The 26,287-nt window shown below is 34.1% G+C and overlaps 2 protein-coding genes across 4 annotated transcripts in view; one reads left to right on the forward strand and one right to left on the reverse strand.

Annotated features, from left to right (window-relative positions):
- LOC118266456 (bromodomain-containing protein 4) overlaps nucleotides 1-16,816 on the reverse strand; it is a 38,675-nt gene extending 21,859 nt beyond the window's left edge. Inside the window, exon 1 of the mRNA XM_035579924.2 lies at nucleotides 16,678-16,816. Coding sequence (XP_035435817.2) covers nucleotides 16,678-16,704 — 27 coding nt within the window. The 5' untranslated portion in view covers nucleotides 16,705-16,816. The remainder of the gene's footprint in view (nucleotides 1-16,677) is intronic.
- A 749-nt stretch (nucleotides 16,817-17,565) lies between these two features.
- On the forward strand, nucleotides 17,566-22,443 carry LOC118266502 (tenascin-X). 3 transcript variants are annotated; one of them, XM_050694917.1, is made up of 3 exons: nucleotides 17,566-17,954; nucleotides 20,386-20,457; nucleotides 21,766-22,443. In XM_050694917.1, exons 1-3 carry the CDS (start codon nucleotides 17,676-17,678, stop codon nucleotides 22,354-22,356), a joined length of 942 nt encoding a protein of 313 aa, XP_050550874.1. In that variant the 5' UTR covers nucleotides 17,566-17,675; the 3' UTR covers nucleotides 22,357-22,443. The 3 variants fall into 3 exon arrangements, with proteins under 3 accessions (XP_050550874.1, XP_035435869.1, XP_035435870.2); XM_035579976.2 differs by lacking the exon at nucleotides 21,766-22,443 and having other exon boundaries at nucleotides 20,386-21,207; XM_035579977.2 differs by lacking the exon at nucleotides 20,386-20,457 and having other exon boundaries at nucleotides 17,567-17,954; nucleotides 21,694-22,443.
- Nucleotides 22,444-26,287: the final 3,844 nt, after the last annotated feature.

Here is a 26,287-nt window from a genome sequence, read left to right on the forward strand (position 1 = left end):
GTACAATAGACCACAGTGTCGGTGCCACAGTGAATCAACTCACTGTTGAACATCGATTGTGAATCAACCGGCAAATTGTTATAGCCAAGCTAATGTATTGTGATTCGAGTGATAGATTTATTTATTGAAGCGTGAATTTTGTGAATCTTTTTTGTTATTTTTTTTAACAGTACGTGCAGATTTTGGAGCTGCGAATGTGATTGGGATTTTCTATGGTATAAGCTGGTAAACGAGCAGACGGATCACCTGATGGTAAGCAATCGCCGCCGCCCATGGGCACCCGAAACACCAGAGGCGTTACAAGTGTTTGGGAATCGTTGAGACATAATATAAATATTCTTACAGTACTTAGAAGTAAATCACCGTGTACTTAAAAGAAATATTTTCGCAAACACCACCATGATTGAGACACCAAAAGTGAATGCAAATGCACGTGTTATGACGACAGATGATCGGCTTTCTAACGACATGCGCGTACGCATCCACACTCGATTTACTTGACATTCGACTTTTATTCCCCGAAGGGCTACCCCTTTGGGCAGACTGACAGACTAGTATTTATTTCTTTATTTGTAGACATTTCAAAAGTACCTATTTATGGTTTAATTGGAATAAATGATTTGACTTTGAATTTGAACAGGTTGCAATCATGCATTCAGCAGTTTCTTTTAACCATTGTCGGGTTGTCTGACCAAAGTTTCAATGTCATAATTAACAACAGGCTAGAGCAATTTATTCCTTAACTATGGGACTGATCCCCCAAAGAGGGTTTCACCATAATTTCTACGTGTATCAAGCTGGAGATAGCAATTTAAAAGGTTTACCAGAGAGCACTGCTGCCCGATCTCTGTTGAATAAGTAGTCCCTTATAGTCTTAAGATACCCGCGGGAAGAGCAGGAGTGGTGACCTATTGTTCAGAAAATTATCAATCACAAATTAATAACTCAGGGAAAATTCCAGTCTAGTCTATATTTCTGCCTAGGTAAAGGCTAAGGCTATATTATTTTGAGCCGACAAGTGATATTGCAGACATAACGGTGGGCAGCACCGGTCTTGCGGGAATGTAGAAAGCTGAGCAACGTGCGCGGGCGCATCGTGATCAAGTTGTTTCGGTGATCGCTGTGCTCTCTACAATTATAATGTTTACAGGGTAAACAGATATCATGATCAATTGTATTAATTATTATTATTAAGTTTAAGTGAATTAATTTATCGGCTGGGAAGTTAAATGTTTAATAGTTAGGTCATTAACGAATCTGGAATTTGTGTGTAAAGTCAAAGTCAAATTCAAATCATTTATTCCAATTAAACCATAAATAATAAGAAAGTAAAGATAGTTTTGAAAATCTGTCTGTCAATCTGTCCATCAGCGAAGTTAGGGGCTCATGTAATACACGAGCCCCATATAAAAAGACAAGGGTTTTTATTAATATAATTTATACTAATCTCAAATGAACTTCCTAATATTAATAACAAAAAAATATAAAAAAAAATAGCTATAGCTACAGTACAGCTGGTAACAGTACAAGGTCATTTTTACCCGACTGCTTTTCAAGCATATTTGCGATTTGACTGACTGACTGACTGACTGACATAAGAACCTTTAAGAGTTCAGCCTTTAAGATTAGTCGATAAGATAAAGTATGTATGTCAGTGTTTAATATAATTTTGTGCGTAATAAACGTCAGTGTTTGATGGACGTCGCCAAATCTCGGATCCAAAACTGGTTATTAGAAAGTATGACTTCTCTACATATTCTTCTATATGTATATCTCGGTCCGTTTTGTAATTTGCAAGTTTCGTTTTACGCGAACTGCTTGGCCCTCTGTTTTTATGAGAACTTGATAGGTAATATAACATTTTACCGACCGCACCAACCGTGCAGTCAAACTTCAATCAGTCAAAATTCGTCAGCCAATATCTAAAAGCAGACATCACCACTACATAATTTATTTTCTAACTAAGCCTTAAACCGCAAGCCTTCTTCTAAACATACCAAAGTCACACACAAACCGCGTAATGACAACATTACATAAGTTTAACAAACAGGTTGAGTTGAACCGCAGCGGATAAACTAATAGTTAGTAGCAGTTTCTCAGTTTTCACTTAAAAACGAGTATCCGTGGGAACTAGAGGGAAGGATGCAGTGGCCAGTGGGCTGGTCTTTAGTCCACATAGCTTGAAGTCAGATTACACGGAGTTTTCACCTTAATAAGTATTTAGCTTTGATGAGAAAATTATTTAACTAGTCAAGGTTGTTTCGTTGAAAGAATTTGTTTGAAGTACGAGTGCATAATTAACTATCACTATTCAATTCAAAAATATAATGGGAATGGACCATTCTAGGGGTAATTAAAATGTCAACTAAATGTTATTTCGTTATTTTCCAAAACTCTTCAATAATTTTGGAATAAAATCTAGAATCTAATTGTTATGCATAACAATAGAAGTATAAAATTAATTTATATAACAATAGAAACAAAGTTACCTTGACCCTATTATAAATATTTTAAACAGGACCTATTAAGGCTATTTGTTTATCCTTTTAAAAACAAGTATAATAACTTCATTAACAGTTAGGCCTACCAGCCTGCTAACTTAAGTAGCCCAAGAGGCCTTGTCTTGTAACTTAACCTCGTAAAAGGAAAAGTTTAATCAATATGCGGACTTTCTACGCCTATCGAAAGACAGCTCGTTTATCAAAATTGGTTCAGTGGTTTACGAGATTGTTGCGAACATACTGACAATTAAACTAACTGCTGGGAGGAAATCGGTCATTTACCGGCTCAGTGGTTGGTCCAGTGGCCTTGCTGTTACTTAGTAGTAGTTAATCTTTAAACGTGTAATTAGATGAGATTAGAGTAAGTGAGATGTTTCTAGAGTTTACTTTGGAATTGACATTTAAACGTCTATCTTATTAGTTGCGAATTTGTAACAGCTAATAAGCTGGGGATCTTTTTTTTGAAGGGGGAATATCATGCAATTAGAGGGAGTGTCAAACTCTTACTGACTAAAAACTACCCGTTCCTATTCCTATTTTTCGAGCTGCAACCGCGGTAAACCCGCTAGGTCAGCCTTACTCAGGCCCCATCTGTGGCGGTCTGATAGCTCTTTGAGATGTGAGATTCTCTTGATTGGACACTTGGATTGAGCAGACATTTCTATCATTTCATAAAAGGTATTAAACGGAATCAACGCCATAGTTATAATCAACAATTAAAAAATCTTAAAAACCTATTGGACGATAGAATCAACTAAGTAGTATCAATTTAGAAGTACTATATTATATATTATATATATATATATATATCACGTTTTACCACATAACTATAAACACTGCCATTCGAAGCCATTACACAGAATTTACATATTACCAACATTACAAAATGCAATCAGCCCACAGATTTAAAATAGTCATTATATTTTGTAATGTTGCCCAAATTATCATATTTCTAAGTTTCTTAATGTGCTATTATGTTATGTAAGAGATGGGAATGACATGATCTTATGGCGGCACCGTATCGAGGAAAATGGTCGGGCAAAGACCTATTCAACAAATTATAGTCATCTCTTCGTTTCTTTTTTTATTATCTTAGATGTCGTTAAAATGATGGTGCAGTGTTGGTTGGCTTTGAAGATGTGATGTGGAGTATTTATGTTATAGCATTTTGTATTTATTATGGTTTATTTTTAGGTTTAGTTTTATAGTGTGAAGTTTACTATCAGATACTGTGATTGACAACTATAGTATAAGATGCAGATCTTTAAACATTTACTGAAAAATAAACTAAATAATTTAGTGTTCATTAAAATTATACTGTGTAGATGTTAAAACTAAATTATAAATTAATCGCACAATCAAATTCATCATAACGTCACGCCTTTTATTCCCGAAAGGGTAGGCAGAAGTGCACATTATTACCCACTGTTAATCATTTGTGTATAAGTCCCATGTAATAGGGGGTGAGTTCAGATATATCATATTATTTTATTCCATTACTAATTCAAATAAGTACTGACAACATGATCTTTAAACCCAGTCGTAACTTAATCAAGCTATCCATGAGAATCTATGAACTATTCATCATTTCTAACACATTCACAGAATACATCACATAAATTATAAATTACGAGAGAAATTAATTACTTCACAACTCCGACCTGTTACTTGACACGTACAAATAAATATATTGAAGACGATTTATGGTAAATAGAAACCATAATTCTTTGTTTTCAACAATATACACCTTTATACATAAGAATTTATCTTCACCGAACCACATCTTTGAAGTTCCAAGAATAGTGATGTACAAATGTTCTATCGACAAAAAATAACTACAAGCGCGTAAAGCTATACTCGTTTATCACACTTTACATTACACATACCAAACCAATGGAGAGGTAAACATCCAGTTTTGTCACCAAATTCCAACGCAAGGCGGTTTTCTCAGAACTTTCTAATTCAAATAAACTCATATAAAACCATAAAAAACGATAATTTTTGTCAAGTCTTAATATCCGATAGTGTTATGATCATAAATTGCTTTTTATAATATCGATATTCGATTGTCAATCGATTTGAATATTATCGTTAATTTCTATTTTATATTCGTGTTAATAGGAATGGACATGACAGGTTGAAAAGGGTTTGTGTTTGTAAAGATTTGGTTTTTAAAGTTTACGCAGACGTTAATTGTATGTTACGTAAAAAGAATTTGAGATATGAAGTAGATAGAGACATATTCAAATTTTAATTTACTAACAACCTTTGTTTCAATCTTTCAAACATACTCAGGATACATTAATCTTATTACATATTGCTTAATTCCACACTAACGAAATAATTTTATCGATATTGTTCGCGATAACATTTACCCACATCCTTATTACGATATTTCAATGCTATCCTTATTTTTTTTATTCTATAAATTAACCACATAGTTCCCGATCTCGCGGGATCTCTTCAAAAATGAGATGTGGAAGATATTCCAGAGAACTCTTCAAAAATCAACATAATGAGCTCTGCGTTTGAATTTAATAGATGTATACTCACTTAGGGCATTGAAAAAATAGTTTAAAAACGGACTTAAACTAACTTAAAACTAAAGAAAGCTACGAATTACGAATTTATAACAATTAAAAAAGAAACTATATTACAACCTATCCTCTATGCTATAATAACCAAGCTTAAACTAAATAATTTAAAAGAAACGACTTAAATCTAATCTAATTAAAAAAAAAATAGACTTACAATTTTATTAAAAATACTAACTACAGTAACTACTAATAATCGATATCAAACTAAACCTACGTTAAATAGTTTAACCAAAAAACCAGGAAAACCCAACAATAAACTTATTAATTGACAAATACAACGAAACCAATTTAGAATATACGAAACAGCAGGACCACTACAGACAAATAATCATACGACTGATAATACACTTTTTCTACGATAGTACCGAAGCGCTCGGCCGATACCCAACCAAATGAATGTAACGAAACCATAGCGCGATCTATTTCGATCCCAACGCCATCTATCGAGGATAAAGACAACTTGGATTATTTATTTATACTCCGTTCGGGCATTTTCTTTGTACTAAAAGTTTAATTATATTGATATTATTTTTTTCATACCTTTTTACTATTTATTTACTTTTTTCGATGAATTAAAACAATAACATGAACCGAAGTCGTGTAACGATCGACATAGAATTATCTATACTCCGTTAGAGCATTTTCTTTGTACTAAATGTTTTATTATATTGATATTATTTTTTTCATACCTTTTTACTATTTATTTACTTTTTTTCGATAAATTAAAACAATAACATGAACCGAAGTCGTGTAACGATCGACATAAAATTATTTATAAATAATTTATTTCTTATTTTTATTTTTTGATTTTTGAAATAAAAATATATCTATGTCCTTTCTAAGGTTCTAAACTATATCTGTACCAAATTTCAACCAAATCCGTCAAATAGTTGCGGAGATTAATGGTATAAGCATAGAATGTTATTCTTTAATTTGACATAACTTTTTTATTTATGAACCGATTGACATGAAACAAACACTAAATGTAAATTTAAGCATCCCACAATATATTCGTGAAAACCGCATTCAACTCGGATCAGCCGTTTCTGAGATTAGCGCGCACAGACGAACAGACAAACAGACAAACAGACAAACAGACAAACAGACAAACAGACAAACAGACAAAAAAAAAGTTAATTACATTTTTGGGTTCGACATCGACATAACAATAAGCCCTGCTATTTTTTTTATTTTTATTTTCAATGTACAGACAGCACTTTTCTACGATTTTATTATATGTATAGATGTACCAATGCATTAGGGACTTACTACATTACGTCAAACATAATTATTATTATTAATCTGTGGCTCAGCCTAACGACGGGTCATGCCAGTGATAAAAAAGAAAAAAAAAGAAAACTATTTAATGGCGAGAAAATTTATGATGTAATGGCGATCGGTATGTTAAATGTGAAGCCGAGAATTATACGTTGAGTAAGAGAATTATAAAATATATGGAATTGCTGTAATATTTAAGATTATTTCTTGCTACAAATGGTGTTTTTTTACTTTATATGTATTTATTATAGTCGTTCAAAGTAATGTCATACCGTTTCTTTTTTATATTTTTTTAGTGTGAACATAAATAATGTCTATTGTTTTTGTTAAGGGTTTTTATGACAGCGGTTAAGCTATTCTGTAGCCTTATTATGAGTATGCTTTAAGGTTAAAGTAATCGCGTTCTGATAGGCCGGCTGGAAGAAACCGACTAATCAGAGCGCCAAAAGCGCTCTCGTTTCGATAAGGGTGTAATTGTCAATTCGAAATATTCGTTTGAAGTGAGCTCGATCGCATTCTCGCCCGTCATTAGTGGAGGTTATACTCACAGCCAATGACATGGCGAAGCGCGATCGTTCACTTAGAATGTTTCGAATTAACAATTACAGAATAGCTTCGCTGTAAAGTGAGAATTTAATTTATTTACGGTGCGATGACACTTTTATTTTTAAGAAGCGGATGACTGACGACAACCGATGACATATGACTGCAAATGACGATGAATTAACAAAATAAGTACGAATGAGTACACAATTGATTTGTTAGTACATAATACAGTCTTTAATGGGACACTTTTACTCATGAACTACTTTTAATAAATTACACTAACTACCATACTCAGAGGCATTTAATGGTTACTTAACCCAGTCCTTAGCAATTGTTTTTGGAACAAAATTGTTACTAAGGAATAGTTTAAGTAATCATTAAATGTCTCCGAGTGTGGCAGTAAGCAATTACAATCAACGCCTTTGACTACAAGACTTCACAGTTATAAGTTACAGCACCATGAGAAATCATACATGTCCGAGATCCAAGTAATATGACGTAAAAATATTTCCATTCACATAATCAACACCGAACCGACTACTAAACAAACGAAAGTGAATCCCCAACTATTTGCGTAGCTCTTAGCGATTCACCAAAAAAGTAAAAGTTTTAACGAACCGTAGCGTCTATTTCTAACACCATAAGGTTTATTATTGAATGCTTTTTGTGTGTAAAACAGCGATTTTTGTGTTACATAGTATATGACAATTGTGTGGCTTTAAACTTTCTCTGAAGGTCACATGGTTTTTTTTTTTATTTATTTTGTTGTTTATGTAATCTGTTGTTGGTTTTCCGTAATTAAATTAGCGTTTTCGGTGTATTTTTGAAGGTGTTAAAGGTTTCTTTTAATTGTGATTTACTGGCCTTTTATAAAATTAGCATGTTTAATTTGATAGGATTTGTTATTGTGTGAGAATTAATTGGGGAAAATAGTTTTTCTTTTTTTAATATTTAAAGTGTTTTCTTTTTAGTGGGGAATATCATCCAATGACTTCTTTCGCCTTTGGTGAGTCGAGGATGTTAGACTCTTATTGACTAATCTACTCTTGAGCCGGAGCTCCGGTAACCCGGAGTGTTTGAGAAAATGTGTCTGTATCTAAGTCCTGCAACTTTTATAGTAATTGTCTGCAATTTTACATTACCTCTACAAAAGATGACTTTACCTAATTCAATTGTCTTGTTAGAGTAAACTAAAATAATTTTCACCTATTTTATCTCAATTAAGTAACAAATATCCATGTAAACTTTCTCATTTATATACGTAGTACCTTACATTAGGATAGTTCACAAACTTCCCACATTTAGTTCCACGGTTTAGTTCCACCTACTTAGAGTTAGAGGCCATAATGGCTTCATATCGTTGTAATATCAGCCATTATCCAATTGCCTGAACCAATTCACTAATTTAACCGTAATATTGATTATATTCGCTTATTATCGTTAGTTAGCTGTTATGGTTCGCTGATCTAGTAAGATATTGAGATAAATACGAGATTCTTTTATGGAATAGGGAGCAAACAAGCATACTTGTCACCTGATGGTATGTGATCAGCGCCGTTCATGGATACCTGCAACACCAGAGGAGTCATAGGTGCGTTGCCAGCCTTTTAAGAAGGAATACGCTCTTTTCTTGAAGGTTTGATTGTTGGGTCAAAAGTGTTATTATGATTAAAAGGTATAGTGATGACAGAGTAGCAGATAGTATACTTGTCTCCTCTTCACTTGGGAGTCGTAAGATCTTGTATTATTTGTTTGTAGCATAGAACTGCATGTTGTAAAATAGAGAGGGGCGTGGTTTGTAACGTCTCGCGCTCCTCGTAAAGTGTCACGATTATGTTAAAGGGAAATCCCGTTATGACATCTCCTCTCTGTATTTGCTTCATGGTTACTTCACCAATGAAATGTTTGCAATAATAAGGTGCTAAATAAATACAAATTGTGACATCTTTTAACACACAGGATGTGCAAGAGATGACACAGCGATAGTGACCTCCTTCGAACGAGAGCCATAGACAATTCCAGTCATACCAACATTAGCATAAAATTCACCACAACATTGACTTTTCACGTTTAAAAAAAACTTTTACCAAACGGATATTAGGTAATAGGTGAGTAATGATGCAACTACATAGAATATAATAGAGTCTATAAGGAAATGCCAAAATATATAGTGGTATATACTATTTTATATCTAATATGTATGTATACATATGTATAGTGAAAGTTCGAAAACTAGGAAACATTTATAACGTTGTGGAATATTTAGAAAATGTTATAGTTTAATGTTATTTATCCGCCACTTAATTTTAAGAAAATGTGATCGGAAATATTGTGTAACATATAGATTTTTATGCTAGATATATTGGAATAAATTAAGAGCAATTCAAATTCTCGGATATTTTAATCAGAGCAGGAAATCCCGAATAGAATGACATCTTATCACCTCACAAAAACATCATTGAACTTGGTTTATTTATGTAAAAAACACATCTTTAAATGTTAGAAAAGAGATATTTTTTGCAAACCTTTAATTAAAAACAAACACTAAAAAGAAATAAACAGGAAATTAACAAAAAAATAGTACATAATTATCGCCGTTAAAGTCATAAACATCTGGTTAATAGCTTTTTCTATTGTAATTAATGATGAGCAAATTATTTTTTAGTGAAAGTGGCCACCGGTCAGGGAAATCGAAAGGTAAGGAAACTTCATGCTCGAAGGCTTGCCCACTCGAACTGAGTTAAAAAAAGGTTTCATTTCGATGGTAAAAGAGGTCAAACTTTTTTCGTGGTCTAGATTTTTTAGTGCTTGATGAAATGTCTCTAAAATTTGTAGTTGGACTCTTTTTATTTGTGTATAAATATTTGTTTATATTTGTTACGTTATGAAATTTAGTAGTTCTAAAAGTATTTGGAACATACCCAAGTGCGATAAGTTTTCGACTTTCGACCTATTTAAAAAATATATTTAGACACGAAAGACTCCAATCTACTTTTTATAAATACCAAATTAAGAACAAGAAGTATATAATATAATACACAATTAGGAAGTTTGGATTAGTTATCTAGGTAATATATAATACTACTCAGCACTGTAAAAATTGTAATAAACAAAATTCAACATTTTTTGAGGGGGGAAAATCATCTAATGACTTATCTTGCCAGGGCGAGGCGAGAGGGAGCACCAGACTCTTACTGATTAAAAACCACCCCGTTCCCACTCCTGCTTTTCGAGCTGGAGCCCTGGTAAACCCGCTAGGTAGTCCGCAGCTCCGGATACAAAATTTTACCTTACATTTACAATCATTACATTACATTGACTGCCTCGTTGGCAAGTGGTATCGGGTTGGATTCCCGGGTCGGCCGAAGTATTACTGGGCTTTTTTCGGTTTTTCGAAAATTTCTCAGTGGTAGCACGGAGTCTGGAAATGTGCCCGGTATATGGCAATAAGCTCACCACCTATTACATGAGACTTACAATATAAATTCTAAAATGTGGGTGTACATCCTCGTCCTTTCGGGGATTACCGGCGTGACGTTATAAAAAAAAATTACAACCATAACCTACCACAACAGAGTACTACAAAACTATGAACAACACGTGTTAAAACAAGCTCCGCAGCACGTGTTCAGAGTTCGCGCTCCATTGCACACTGCACACAAAGTCAAGGTCTCTGAGCAGCCAGCCGTGACGTCAGACAACCCTTGCTTACGTCATCGTTGTGTGGAGCGCACGTAATAGGTAATGACATGTATTTATTGCTTTAAATGACTGAGAGATTATAATGGACGTTGATTATGACATTATTAAGTTCATTTTTGTCTATCAGGTTTGTAGCTCACTTAGTGGTCTTTATCGTTAAGTCTGTGACACACAGTGAGGAAGAAGATCCTCTTTGTGTGTACACAACGTTAGGTCATTTTATCTCCGAAGGGGTAGGCAGAGGTGCACATTACGGCACGTAATGACGCTATACAATGTACACCCACTTTTCACCATATGAAAACTTAATATCAAAAGCAAAACTACAAAAGCGTATGCCTTTACACAAATGCAAGTTAGAGTTACTCAATAATTAAATATGACTTCCGAATTAATTGAAGGTAAACAAGTAATTAAACCTTAAATACTATAAAAGACATTGCCAATAAAAATCAATAACACGCACTTTTCAACAACGACCTACAAATCGCTAAAAATATTTCTACATTCGCTTTTTTAATGTCACCTTAAAGTCGAGAGATTTTTGACAAGCGAACCAGTTGTGAGTAAAAGGGACGGTAATGACATACATACACACATACATACATACATACATACATAAATATATACATACATACATACATACATACTAGTACGATTTATTTATAATATATGGTTAAGAAGTTAGGAAGTAATATCATGTCCTCTGTTGAGTACCTAAAATTTAAATTGTAAAGGAACTGACACACTGAAGGCACATTTGGTTCTGGCCATAGCATCAGCACATGGCTGTGGCTGGAATTATTACGGATTATGGCTAAATAAAGTAACGTAATTAATTAATTACTTTTTAGTACATAAAGTAGCCTAAGTCACTCCTTAGTACATAAGCTAGCTGCCCATAAAAGTCCCATCAAAATCAGTCCAACCATTTCAGAGATTAGCCTGAACAAACAGATAGGCACACCGTACAAAACTAAAAATATATTATTTTGGTGTATGTATATTCATATGCATGTAGTAATAAACAGTTATTTCAATATAACAAACAGACACTCCAATTTTATTTATAAGATTCTAGATGTAGATGTGTGGAGTTTATTAATGTGATGTTGACACTGGAGGCTTTTTATTTACTTAACAGTCAAGGCAGAGAAGAAAGACAAAAGACTAGAAAACTACACCTTATTGACACTCTCTAAAACTGTACAAACAGACTGACAGACATACTTTCCTGTATATATTTGAATACAATCTCTCATGTCCTTGTGTAGTGCTAGGTTAAGGCGGTCTGGTTAAAATTGCGAGCATGTTTAACCTCATTGGTTCAAGATACCACCAGATTTCACTACCCACTGCCCGAGTTTAACTTTAAACTATAGGTATGTTTAAATTGTAGTGTTGGTTGACTTTTAAGAACTATATTATTTAAATTTTATATTTAGTGCAGTGCAGTTAATATAATGTTAATTTGTCTATACTTTTTGATATACACCTTGGGTGGGATATTTTATAACAAGTAAAGAAAGTTTCTTTAATTTGCAAAATACTTAGCTGTTGAGAAGAGACAGTAGTGGGTTTATATGAGACCTAACATAAAATAAGTAAGTATAGATACTTACGTGCATGCATATGCATGATCTTAAAATCTATCCTACCATTATTTAACCGACTTTTTCAAAGTAACTATATTATAAATTGAAATCTAAAGATCTCGTCTCAAATTGCCATCTCATTTCCTGACTCCATCAACTAAAATAAAAATACCTCTACTAAACAAACATCGTAATCAGACGAAATCTTCCAAAAACTTCCTATTTCTAATCTGGTACATATTTAATCTTCTTTATCGTTTTAAAAAACAAACTGGCACCGAGCGCATCGTCCCATTCACTGCAACCAATCGTGCGTAACTTTCGAGTCACGCTTTGTATTACAGAAAACATCAGAAGTGTAAGTCACGAGTTTATTAAATAATATTTTTGTTTAACATACTCATAACATATATTTGTATAGTATAGTAAGTTATATAGAAACTGAAAGGTAGTCTTTTAGTATGGATGTGTGATAAAGAAACTAAAAGGTAGTTTATTGGTATGGACATGTGATAAAATAGGGAAAAAAACATGTGTACAGATAATGCTTAATTGATATGTGGAAAAATGGAAAGGTATAAGACGACCAAAGAAAAAATATATAAACCGAGTGAAGGTGTTGTGGCAGAAAAAAGAGTTTTTGATGACCCTGAATGATAAATAAACTTAAGAAAGAGTGAGATATATATGTTTCCATCTACAGATATTTTAACGTAATTTATAAAACAGTGCTAAAACATTTTCTTAGTTCGATAATTTAATAAGAAAAACACTAAAACTTCTGATTACCACTGTACATTGTCTAGCACCTGTCACCGGTCACGACAGTCACCGCTCACACCTGTCACCTGTTCGATTCCCGGCGTGTCACTCAGGTAGTCCCATTTATTCCGGCAGTAATGTCCGCTCTTTTGACATTTTTTAACCCGAAACTAACTGTATAATGATAGGTTAGATATAAATATTAAGAACTTTTTTCTTTAAGACTTTCGGATTTGTAAGTTGTGGAAGTCGAAGTCGTTATTGACGGAGATTAGAATTATATTATTTGTAATGTTTAAGAGTCAATATTTACAATACTCAAGATTAAATTACATAGCGGTAATATATTATTATATATTACTAACTAAAATAACCAAAATGTGTGATAAAACGTTGAGTAAATATTTTACATATAATTTATTTATTTTTTTGAGTCAAGAAATTAATATTAAATACCAAAATGAAAGGAAAATAAAATAAATTAATATTATATAATATGTTTTTCTTCTTCATCAATAACGTTTAAAATTACTATTAATGTCGTATAAATATTAAATTAATAAAAAAACATTTTAGTAGTATTACGACTGTTATTTAACACTTCATTAAGTTTCATGAAAACACATAAAAACACATTTAACGACTAAACACACATTATACGAATTATACAAGTTTAGTATAACACGAAATTATGAGTTGTATCTTTTAGTGTACATTAAGAGACGTATCTTAATTACTTTTTTTTGCAATTATGATATAATTGTACTCAAAGTCGTACGTTTGTTAAAAAGTATTTAGAAATGAGTTGAACTTTCTCTGGTATAGTGTTACATCACGGACTTTGTAAAACATTAGAAAGAATTTACTGATTCACTAATTAGTGCTGATCTGATGTTGTCTATAAGAATGTAAGTTTCAAGAAACGTTTATGATTTATAGAAGATGAATAAAAAATATATTTATATCGTAAATTGTTGTTAGACTTTAATAAAAAATTGTTTAAAAAAAAAAAACGTTCCTCCGCACTAATATTTTCTCTCGTGTCGTTGGTGAATTTACAAACATACATGTTCCCAGACTTTAAATCGACTTTGACCACTATTTTTTTAATAATTATGTACTGAGGTTAACTTCTATTCAGGTGTACACCATTCAGTATATCTATTCTTTAATCCATTAATTAATATCTCGAAATTCAAAACCCCATAACTGCACACAATCAATTAAATCCAGGACCTTATTTTCAGCAGCAATAAACTGGTTTATATACACAGTCAACCGACTGTGTATATAAACCAGTTTATTAATTAATTACCTATATTTATTTTCAGCCATGATCGTCCTACTGCAGGGCAAAGGCCTCCCTACTCTCCTTCCACCTTCAAACAACTGTATACATGAACCAGTAAACCAGCTAAAATTATTTTTGAAAGTAATTACAACTCAATCAGTACGTGTATTTTTAGAAATGTAAATCATAGCTTGCTGCGTCATTTACGGATTAGCTGAGAAATAGTTTCACAATGCAGCAATGGTTAGCGAACCATTGCACATCTTCATACGACCTTGGCATTTTATTAATTATATAAAAAAAATATACATACAGACAATCTAAATCTTGCAACTTTCGCATATATACATATGTATGAAATTATTTCACTTTTATTCAGTTGTTTACGTTGCTCAAGGTCTTGAGTTCGATTCTCGAGTTGGACATATATTATATGCATGTTACTTAATGTAATATTATATATAATAAGTGGAACGGTTTTATATTACCCTGTAATACTCATTATGTAATATATTGGTGATATAGATTCCTATATTACATAATAGTAATAGCTGTTTAGTGTACAAATGTGTTTACTGGAATTTATTTAATTATTTTATAGGAGGGTAATATCATTTGTCTTTGTCTCTTTTTTAGCAGAAATTGAGATAGTTTATATTTATTGTATTTTAGGATGACTAGAGCCGCAGGGATTTGCTAAATGCAGGTCGTTTCCAACCGGCCTATCTGAAAGTCATCGATAGAGTCCTATGTTCAGCAATGGACGTCTTGTGGCTGTTATGATGATGAGTGATTACATTATTCGGCTAGACGTTTCTAGTACATTTTGCTTTGAGACTGTTTTTAACTGACTATTTGTCCAATTAAAGTTTATTAACATCACGATGTACATAATAAATTATACAAAAAATAAATCGTACATTTTAGAGTTTGCATATAAAAATTATTTTAAATGCACAAAATGCAGTCATATAATAAACGTCAATTAACGTAATTATATTTATGCAAACGGTGGCATAAAGCCTTTATGCATTTCTGTTGCATAAACCTCCTGCCGGAAGTCTGAAGCCTCTCTTGTGATGAGGGGCAATGAACGGTCTCGTCCCAGTTTTTTTTATGATATAGTAATTTAAGAACATATGGATAATAATGATGGATGACTTAATCCAATTTCAATTGTTGCGTAGGAAATTACTTTTGATGTTTTTTTTCGGTTTCCAGAACAACAGAGTGACATGAAATTACTCAATTTAATATAGGTATTGTCAGACAACCAAAAAATTTGTGATTTAAAAAAAACTTTTTTACGAGTATAGTGCATTTATGACATAATTTCTCATCCGTAGTACGTACATAGAGCTAGAGAACGAGACACTCTCTATCGAGATAAATATAGAGAGTGGACATTGTAACGAGTTGTATAATACACTCGTGTATAAAGTAAATACCTAGGTGAAAACTCGTCGTGTCGTCTGCACTTCACGAGAGCCGCGCGTTGATGTCTTTTATACTACAGAATTCCTTTCGCGAATCTGACCGAACGGTCGAACTCACGACCTACATTTCACCCACATATTCATGCATTTTACATAATCTTTTTAAATTTCAAATATGTATAAATGTATAGAAAATGTGTGTCTGTATATTTATACGATTTTTACATCATTATGCTGGTGAAATTTTGGCATTCGACGATTAACATTCTCTGATGTGAATGATCGCTTAAAATGTTATGTTATGAAATTTTTATGGGTTCTTATTTGCATGTATAATTGGTATTGGTATTTTTATATTAATATAATATTGGCAGATATTTAGTGAGGTACAATATCTATGTAATTGAAAGCTGTTATATACTATGACAGCTTTATAAATAGACAGCTACGTATAGAGAGAAATTGAACGGTCAAGCGTTATTTTTAAATAACGTACCGACAGAGGTTTTCTAAAACTTTTACACATGTGTTATACAAGTTTAATGTTTTTAAATTATAGGGGAGAATAGAAAAATCTGCCACTTAATATACCACCCTAAGAAATTAAAGATAAAAATATTTTAGATGAGTTTTATAAAAGTTTGTCTAGTTCCCAAATATTATACGAAATTATTTTGATTCTCTCCACATTACGACTTGTTAAATTAATGTCGTCACGGAGTATAAATAATAAACATCATCCACATACAAAAACAATGATCACTATAAACGACACAATTAAAAAACAATTGCTTTTTACAATCCACACCGGCGCAGGTCACACTCGATCCAAACTTGTATAAAACAATTTGACACAACGATTTCCCACTTTTACCAAAACATTTAAAATTGGAAATAATATATAACACTTTAACTAGAAAAAAAAATATTGTACATTTTTTTCAGCACAAAATATAGGTTGAAACTTACCCAAAATATTAGCCTCATTTTATCCATACACAGCACTATAGAAAGGTTTAAATATAAAAGTAACTGTCACTGCACATGCGCGGTGGTGCGCGCGTCTCCTGCGACTGAACGGTTCGACCGCCGGCGAAGCCTCCCCGCCTAAGAAAGTGTACAACCTTCACATTATATATTATGTAAACTTGAAAAAGCGCAAGTGCATTATGGAGCTCTATGAGATTTTTTATGGTATTGTTTGTCCATTTTTTATGGTGAAATATAAACCATGAATTGTTGCAAAAAATATGTTCGTGATTTATTAAGTTTTATGGGAATTTATCTAAGAATTAATGAAAGTTTTAAATTCAAATTCAGAGTCACTCAAGGACAGTCAAGGGGCCAGTAGAACACCAGTGCAAAGCCCAGTCTTACACATGCTGAACTGGTCCCATTTCATCGCATACTTGGGACATATGTATGAAATCCATATAATTATATCAAATCTTTGTATAAACTGTACATGAAACTTGTATCTTTTTGTATGTTGCTTTTAATATAAATGTTTTTTCTTCATAACATTCCGTAAAAAAAATATGATTGTGAAGAACACCTCGACAACTTTTCCAGCTCGACAGAAAATGTTTTCTATGAGTAAAGATAAGATAAGGGGGTGGATGGCTAGTTTTTAATAAGTGATTGTTAAATATGAACGCAAAGGTTTCTTAAAGCCGATTCTAAATCGTAATACCGTTCTATAACACATTATACATAGATAGACAAACAAAATAAAAAAATATACATTTTAACATTTTCAATGAAAAGTACACAAAGAAGTATTTAAAACAATTTTTCTGCCAGACCGAATAAAACCTTCTTCCACCAAATAATAGTTGGCACATTATGAAAAACGCATTCCTTTCTATCATTTTCAATTTCCAATGACAGCCCATTTGATGAACAAAATCATGCGTGAAGTTAAACTTATTTTTTGTAACAAAAATTTATTATAAAATTTTATAAATATGTCTAAACGTTTCAAATTTAATGTGTTACTATCGGGATATCAAAATTTTAATGACGTTTTTGCGGCACAGGGATCAAGAATTTATAATGGATTCTCTAGATTAGTCATACCGAAGCCACTACCGATGCCTCGACCGGACTGTAAATACTACCAACAGGACTATGTGAAAAGAACTACACGAGACTTGGTTAGACTCGTTCTTTCAGAACCACTGAAAAACGCAACATTGACTCACAAAATTTCGCATGGTCCACTAACTGCAAACTGGCTTACAACAGTAAGAAGAACTTTGTTTATTTTGATCCTTTATTTACAAATAATAAATTATAGACTTGTAATTATAGTTATACATATTATATACTGTGCGACTGTCAATTTTGATGGGAGTCAAACATACCTATTATACTAGGGCAATTTGAGTTCTTTTCCATCAGAGATGTACTATGTAACTGTGTGAGTAAGATGCGCTATGAAGATGAGCCGCCGCAAAGTAGCTGTGAGAGGAAGATGCACAGTTCGAGTATGCGATGTATCGATAGTGGGGAAGCCATTCATAGCACGCATCTTTCCATATAAAAACATAGCTTACATGAGTCATTGAGTACATAGCTATGTGTACCAATGAATCGCGTACGACAATAAACGCATCCACAGCAACGTAACATCACATCTCTGGTGGAAAAACACCCTGAGGACGCTTATTCCTTACTACATACGACTATAGTCGCTTTGTTCTCTGATGGGTTTAAAACGACATTATTTGACAATGTCAAATTTGTTCTCATCCATTTTACGCTGGTTTTATTTTATAGAAAATATAAAATAAATATTAGCAATAATGAACTTGATGATAAATGAATATAAAAATCATTTAGATTATATTATTTGAATATAAAATATGAAGTGGAATTATATTTCGTAATTGTAAAATATTAAATTAATAGAGTAAAATATTTACATTAATACCACTGAGGTTGATGCATGATTTAGATCGAACCTTGATTAGAGACTGACACAACGATGGCGTAAAAATCGATTCTTACGATTCGTTTATTTCAAATCGGTCACAAAACTTTAGAACAATATTAAATTACGATTTTACATGCATTAGCCTGTCCGTTCATTTTAAAAATCTACAGCAATCGTTTTTAAAAATGTTTTTTTTCCTATTTTAATTATAATATGTATAATAAAGTAGTGCATACGAAATTATGAGCAAGATAGGCCTGCGCATTATGGGTGTGAGCAAGACGGTTAGTAGCCACCGAAATGTCTGTATATTTTTATTTTGAAAATAATAAATCGTTTCATTTTGTGTGCCCCTAATCGATTTATTCTAGTATGTAGATTTTATCGGTTAGATAATTCAATCGATATTTTTACACGATTTTATCACCACCACATCTCTGGTGTAACTTCAATTGAAATACCAAACGTTATCACAAAACCAGGAGATCGCAAAACGACTATAGTAATTTTATAATATGTTCTCAAAGTACAGCTCTATCTTATCATCAACTATACAAATCATATGTAATGAATAATCATTGATTGCCATTGTTCCCAGGTGCACACCAACTCAACTGCTTCGCAAGGATTCGGTTGCCCATGGCGAACCGGGTACAGCTACTATTATGAGGTTGAGAACCCGAGGTGTCCTCCTGCTTCCCCTAAAATTGGAGCAAAATGTGGCAAAAAAGAAAAAAAGGCTGTTTGCCCCAAATGTGGCTGCAGCGTACCCATATGTGACTGCGGCAGAAAGCATAAGCCTAACCCGTGCGAATCAAATCCATGCAATCGGAAGTGCGCCTTCACGGTCCCTGTGAAACTATGCAGATACTATACGAAAGGATGCGGCAGTAGAGGCGATGGTAAAAAAAGTGGTGAGGATAAACCAAAACCTTGTGCTAGCAAAAAGGGTGGTGGGGGCGGTTGCGCTGCAAAAAAAAGTAGTGATGATGGTCCAAAGCCTTGTGCTAGCAAAACTAAGCCCAAGTGCGGAAATTAATGTGGACGGATATACTCTATATTGATTTGTTAGACAAATATTGTTTCTGGCTATTGTTTTTGTTTGTTACTTGTGATTTTAATGTATTAAATTTTTATAAAAGGACTCTTATTTTTTCTTTATTTCGGTTTTTATATTCATGACCATTTAATATTCTTGTTCATGCTATGTTAGTTGAAATCCACAGCTCAGTATTAAGCTCAGAACTCTTTGGGGTATATGTATAATGAAAGTTAGATTTTCTGATATTAAGACCACATAAATACAGGGTGTCGTTGATGTCAACGTGCAACTAGCACCAGGTGTACGGCAGGGTTCCAACAGTTATACAATCACTTGCTATTTCAACTGTGATGTTGGATTACACGTAATCCAAGAAAAAGGACTTCTTGTGGCAGTCTTCCGACTCTTGTTGCTGCAATTCTTTATTTTGTCATCTGTATTTTGGCTTACGATTTTCTGAATAGTGCTTTAGTAATATGGAATAATAAAATCTGGGCCAACTGCTAGTAAAAGTAATACTAGGACAATTATTAGCTGCGGAGGCTTATTTCGTACCACTTAAGACTTGTGATTTGACAATACTCTCACTTGTTATAGACAATTTACTAAGTTACATGTACCTAATCCAAACCTCTATCCCATTATCAACTATATGAATCATACGTCACGAACTGACATTGATTACCATTGTTCCCAGTTGCGCGCCTACCTAATTGTTTCGCAAGGATTCTGTTTGTCATGGCGATCCTCGTTCGATTTCTATTATGAGGTTAAGAAACCAACGTGTCCTCCTCCTCCACCCAAAATTGGAAAAAATTGTGAACCAAAAGAAAAGCCTCCTATTTGCCCCGAGCCCAAATGCGGTGACGACCCCTGCGGCAAAAAGTGGAAGCCAAATCCATGCGAATCAAATCCATGCTCACGGAAGTGCACCTTTACTCTCCCTATGAAACTATGCAGATTCTATTGTAAAGGATGTCCCAATAGAAGCGGTGGCGATGGAGGTAAATCAAAGTGTGGAGGTGGAGGTGGAAGTCCCAAAAAACCAACTTGTGGTAGCAAAAAGACATCTGGCGGTGGTACTTGTGCTAAAAGAAAGAAATATGGCGGCGGTACCTGTGGTAGCAAAAAGAAGCCTGCCAGTGTTACTTGTGGTGCTAGAAAGAAACCTGCCGGTGGTACGTGTGGTGCTAGAAAGAAACCTACCGGTGGTACTTGTGGTGCTCCAAAGAAACCTGCCGGTGGTACTTGTGGCGCTAAAAAGAAACCTGCCGGTGGTACTTGTGGCGCTAAAAAGAAACCTGCCGGTGGTACTTGTGGCGCTAAAAAGAAACCTGCCGGTGGTACTTGTGGCACTAGAAAGAAACCTGCCGGTGGTAGTTGTGGTAGCAAAAGTAAAAAACCCAAGTGCGGAAAGTAATGTGGACGGATATACTCTATATTGATTTTGTAGAAAAATATTGTTTTTGTCTACTGATGGTTACTTGTGATTTTAATTTATAAAATTTTATTAAAGGACTGTTTTTCTTTTATTTCGGTTTTAACGTTTATGGCCGTTTACATTAATATTCTTGTTCATGCTATGCTAGTTAAAATCCAAAGCTCAGTATGAAACTCAAAACTCATTGGTACAATATGAAAGTTAGGTTTTCTGGTATTAAGACCACATAAATACGTCCAAATAGCACCAGGTGTACGGCAAGGTTCCAACAGTTATAAAAAAAATATAACAAACATTCGAAGTCATAATATAGTTTTGAAATTAATTTGATTAGTGCTTTAGTATTATGGAATAATAAAATCTGAGCCAACTGCTAGTAATAGTAATACTACGACAATTGGCTGCGGAGGCTTATTTCGTACCACTTAAGACTTGTGATTTGACAATACTCTCACTTGTTATAGACAATTTACTAAGTTACATGTACCTAATCCAAACCTTTATCCCATTATCAACTATATGAATCATACGTAACGAAGTAACATTGATTACCATTGTTCCCAGTTGCGCGCCTACCTAATTGTTTCGCAAGGATTCTGTTTCCCATGGCGATTCTCGTTCGATTTCTATTATGAGGTTAAGAAACCAACGTGTCCTCCTCCTCCACCCAAAATTGGAAAAGATTGTGAACCAAAAGAAAAGCCTCCTATTTGCCCCGAACCCAAATGCGGTGACGACCCCTGCGGCAAAAAGTGGAAGCCAAATCCATGCGAATCAAATCCATGCTCACGGAAGTGCACCTTTACTCTCCCTATGAAACTATGTAGATTCTATTGTAAAGGATGTCCCAGTAGAAGCGGTGGCGGTGGAGGTAAACCTAAATGTGGAGGTGGAGGTGGAAGTCCCAAAAAACCAACTTGTGGTAGCAAAAAGTCATCTGGCGGTGGTACTTGTGGTAGAAAAAAGTCATCTGGCGGTGGTACTTGTGGTAGAAAAAAGAAACCTGCCGGTGGTACTTGTGGCGGTAGAAAAGGAGGAGGCGGTTCTTGTGGTAGCAGAGGGAGTGTTAAAAGGAGTTGTGGAAAAGGAGGAGGTAAAAAGTCAATTTATGCTCGCAGACAGAAAATGACCAGAGGTTGTCCTGGTAAAACGAAACCAGGTAGTGGGGGACGCTGTGGAGGCGGCGCAGGCAAAGGCAAACCTAGAAAGCCCAGGTGCGGAAAGTAATGTGGACGGAATTACTCTATATTGATTTGTTAGAAAAACATTTTTTTGGCTACTGATGGTTAATTTATTAAATTTTCAATAAAGGGCTGTTATTTTTTTATTTCGGTCTCAACATTCACCATCACAGTGATTTTCCACCTGAGATGTGCTATGTAGCTATGCTGCGAGGATAAAATAGGTAAAGGAAACGGAACAAAATTAGGAATAGGGGTAAATTATAGTCTAAAATAACACAGGACATAACATTTTGACGGGTGAAACCGCTGTTATAGTATTTTTATATACCAACATTTAAAATCGTGACCTTGTAAAACATCTCAATGTAACTAGAGTGTGTTCGTTTGTCTGTAACACTGAGGTATGTATGTGTAGTGGCATATACTTCAATTAAAGTAATTGCAGCTTCCGACAGATTTTATTTTTACTTTCAATACCTTGACACGAATATACTCGTATGTAACTGAAAGGATATTGTTAATATACGAGTGGGTATTACTGTCTTCTAAAACAACTTTAACAGCGTTATTGAAATGATTTCATGTCAGTGGTATTATTTAAAATCCTCTACTTATAAAATACAAAATAAAATAACATTTAAAAATATTATAATCGGAGCCGACCAGTTGCGGGAGCATGGTCCAAGCTACCGGTGGTTAGGGCTCCAGAGACAGAAACCTCCTCACAATACGTGCCGTTTCGAGGAGTACTGCCTTCTGCATCAGGCCCTTGATCCTAGATCCAGCCTCTTAGGGTGGTTGTCAAAAACGGTAAATTAATTATTATATTTTACGTTGGTCGTCGCGTCGTGTATCGCAGAATGCTGCTCATGGATATGAGGACCTCTAGAATGGCTTTTTTGCTATCCAATTATTTCTTCCACCTTGGGTGATGCAAAAGGGAGTGTCAGACACTTACTGATTAAAAACCACCCCGCTCCTACTACTGCTTTTCGAGCCGGACCCCTGGTAACTGGTACCTACCAGAAGTGAATTTTAATATTTTTTTCCACATTCGAATTTAATTGTAGGAATCATCAAAGAACTATTTACAAAGATAACATAATAACACTCCTACAATTCCTACAATGAAAAATCGACCTTACTTCTTTTTAATAAAGTTTTTATTCATTTATTTGCCTTCACCTATGGTGTAATCTGTATAAACCTACGTTATATGGATCTACAATGTAGAATGGATTAATTAAAATAAATAAACTTAACACACAAACATGTTATGAAACTAATAAATTGGTTATCGACTGTGAACAATTTATTTATTGAAATGTAATCTTTCTCGTACTTAAGTTAATGATTGATGAGTTACAAATAATAATTAGTTTTAGAAACAAACATTTAAAGTTTATAATCGTGTAACATCATGTTTCTTATTCCCTAAATGGTAGTTGATTGGCAAACTTGGTTGCTCAGTTTCCTCTAGACCAATATCGTGACGGTCTTTAATAAGGAATTCTTTATTACAGCAATAAGATGGCTTGCTTTTGCCGAAGGCCTCGCCCGCAGTACTAGGCTAAAAAGTAGTTTACCTAATTTCATTCAGGGGGCTTAGTACGAGTTTATTTTACGCGTTTTTTTAATGAGATCGAAACGTTACCGCCTAAAGCGCTCTGATTGGCCTGCTCCAATGAAACAACCTTAAATCTTTGACTGCCAATAAAAAACTGTTGAATCCTCCGCAAACCTTGGTCACCCGTGACCACCATGACGTTCAATGTGTTAATCAGAGGGCGAAACACGGTTACGTTTTACGTTTTGATGTAAAAAAACTCGTACCAAGCCCTCAGATCTATTTAGCAAAATTAGAATGAAAAAAATTTATTGTTTTTGAAGTAGTTATTGGAATTTATTTACATTACACTATAACTTAAAACGCACCACTCCTTGGGTGTTGCGGGTGTCTATAGCCGGCGATGATCGCGTACCATCAGGTTATCCGTCTACTCATTTGCCTCCTATTTCATAAAATGTTCATACCATGCTTCGTCATTTCTACTATACAGCTATATTGACAATCTATCTCCATAATACACAGCCTACTTCAAGTGTAATAAAACGAACATTAAATGCAAGCTCAGTACACGTCCGTACGTACGTACTAGTACTAGTACGTAGTTATGCATAAACGATAGCCAATTTAATCGTGGCACAGTAACCGATGCGTTGGAGCTATGAACTCGATCGAGTTCACTAGTTCACAGAGAAGGGACATCGCAACGCATATGTATGTATGTAGGAGCCATATTTACCATATTCTATGGGTCATAGATTAAAATGTAGACAGGTATGTGTAGGTAATCTAATATATAAAATTCTCGTGTCAAAGTTTTCGTTGCCATACTCCTCCGAAACGGCTTGACCGATTTTGATGATTTTTTTGTGCTTATCCGGTATGTATGAGAATCGGCCAACATCTATTTTTCATTCCCCCTAAATGTTAGGGGTAGTACAACCTTAATTTTTTTAATTTTCTGCGGACGAAGTCGCGGGCAGAAGCTAGTATAATTATAGGGCAGTTAATTCGCACATTGTATAGCGGCATTATGTGCCGTAACGTGCACCTCTGCCTACCCCTTCGGGGATAAAAGGCGTGACGTTACGTGTTAGTTCGCAAATGAAAGAGCCATGTTTTACCTACAAAAGGCAGGCAAAGGCATCGCACTTGTAACTCCTCTGGTATTGTGGTTGTCCATGAGTGGCACTGAATACTTACCATCAGATGCTTAGAGGGGCTTTGTGCGCATAAAAGAGAATGAACTCGCTCGACCAGAGTTATACCATGGAGGCGTTTGTAGGATACTGGCGTGAAACAACGACTAGCGTTGTCGTTAACTGATCGCCGTATAAGTTAAGGTTGAGGTAACTTGAGTATTCGTGGTGATTAATACTCATACATACCTTCTCCGAGAGAGAATAAGCCTTTGCTCAGCAGTGGCCCCTTTTAAGCTGACGATGATGACTTTGAATTTTAAAAAGCAAGATTGCAAGATTGTAAACAAGTTTCGCATTATAGCATAAGAAACTGATTTTCACAAACTGAACATCAGTTGTTACGTATGTATCTGTATAATTGTAAAAAAATATAGAAATTCTGCAATATTTTGCATCGACAAACGTCAAAACATTAAGAAGTAACTGTGGACAGCATAAATGTAAATAAAGTAGTGAATTATTAGTTTTTTCAATAACATAATTAGTTAATTTATTTATGTAACCTTACGTTTAATTTAATTATATTGTGAAAGGTCAAGATTTCTGTTGCAATATTGGTGATATTTCTGTATTAATTTTCTTTCAACAATAATAATTAAAAACATATTTATTAACTTTAAGAGAATATCATTATTATCTTGTTGAATAAATTTTGCATCAAATAAATTAGCTTTTCAGAGACTGCTATATAGAACTTGTAGCACGAGATTTTTAGGACGAGTCCGCACCTGACCGCTCGATCTCGTTGGGGAACGACCGCGCAATCTCCTGTCTTCGGTGTTCCCAACTACAATTAGTTTTTCTAGTTTTTCACCACTTCTGCAGACTGTGTGGCCAAAGCAAAGTATTAACAAATTCGTTGCTGGCAATAGCGGCAAGTAGGCATAAAATACACCAAAAAGAAACTTACATATCTACATAAAAACTTGTTCTATGTCATCATGATATTATAATATCTAAAGCAACATCGGTTAGCCAATGGCCCATGGATACAAGACATTGTGGCTATACACCATCTAATGACGTAACTATAGGGAATGTATGGGATCCTTACGTCACTTCCTTATTGATAATAATATTCAAATGTTTTATTTTAATGTAGATTTCACATTGTTACGCGTGTATAGAAAATGGTTTAAGTTATTCATAGATAGATATATTTTGTTTTAAATGCGAGTTTTTTTGAATAATTTGTTGTTGTGATC

This window comes from Spodoptera frugiperda, chromosome 7 (assembly GCF_023101765.2).
Source record: "Spodoptera frugiperda isolate SF20-4 chromosome 7, AGI-APGP_CSIRO_Sfru_2.0, whole genome shotgun sequence".
Classification (NCBI taxonomy): domain Eukaryota; kingdom Metazoa; phylum Arthropoda; class Insecta; order Lepidoptera; family Noctuidae; genus Spodoptera; species Spodoptera frugiperda.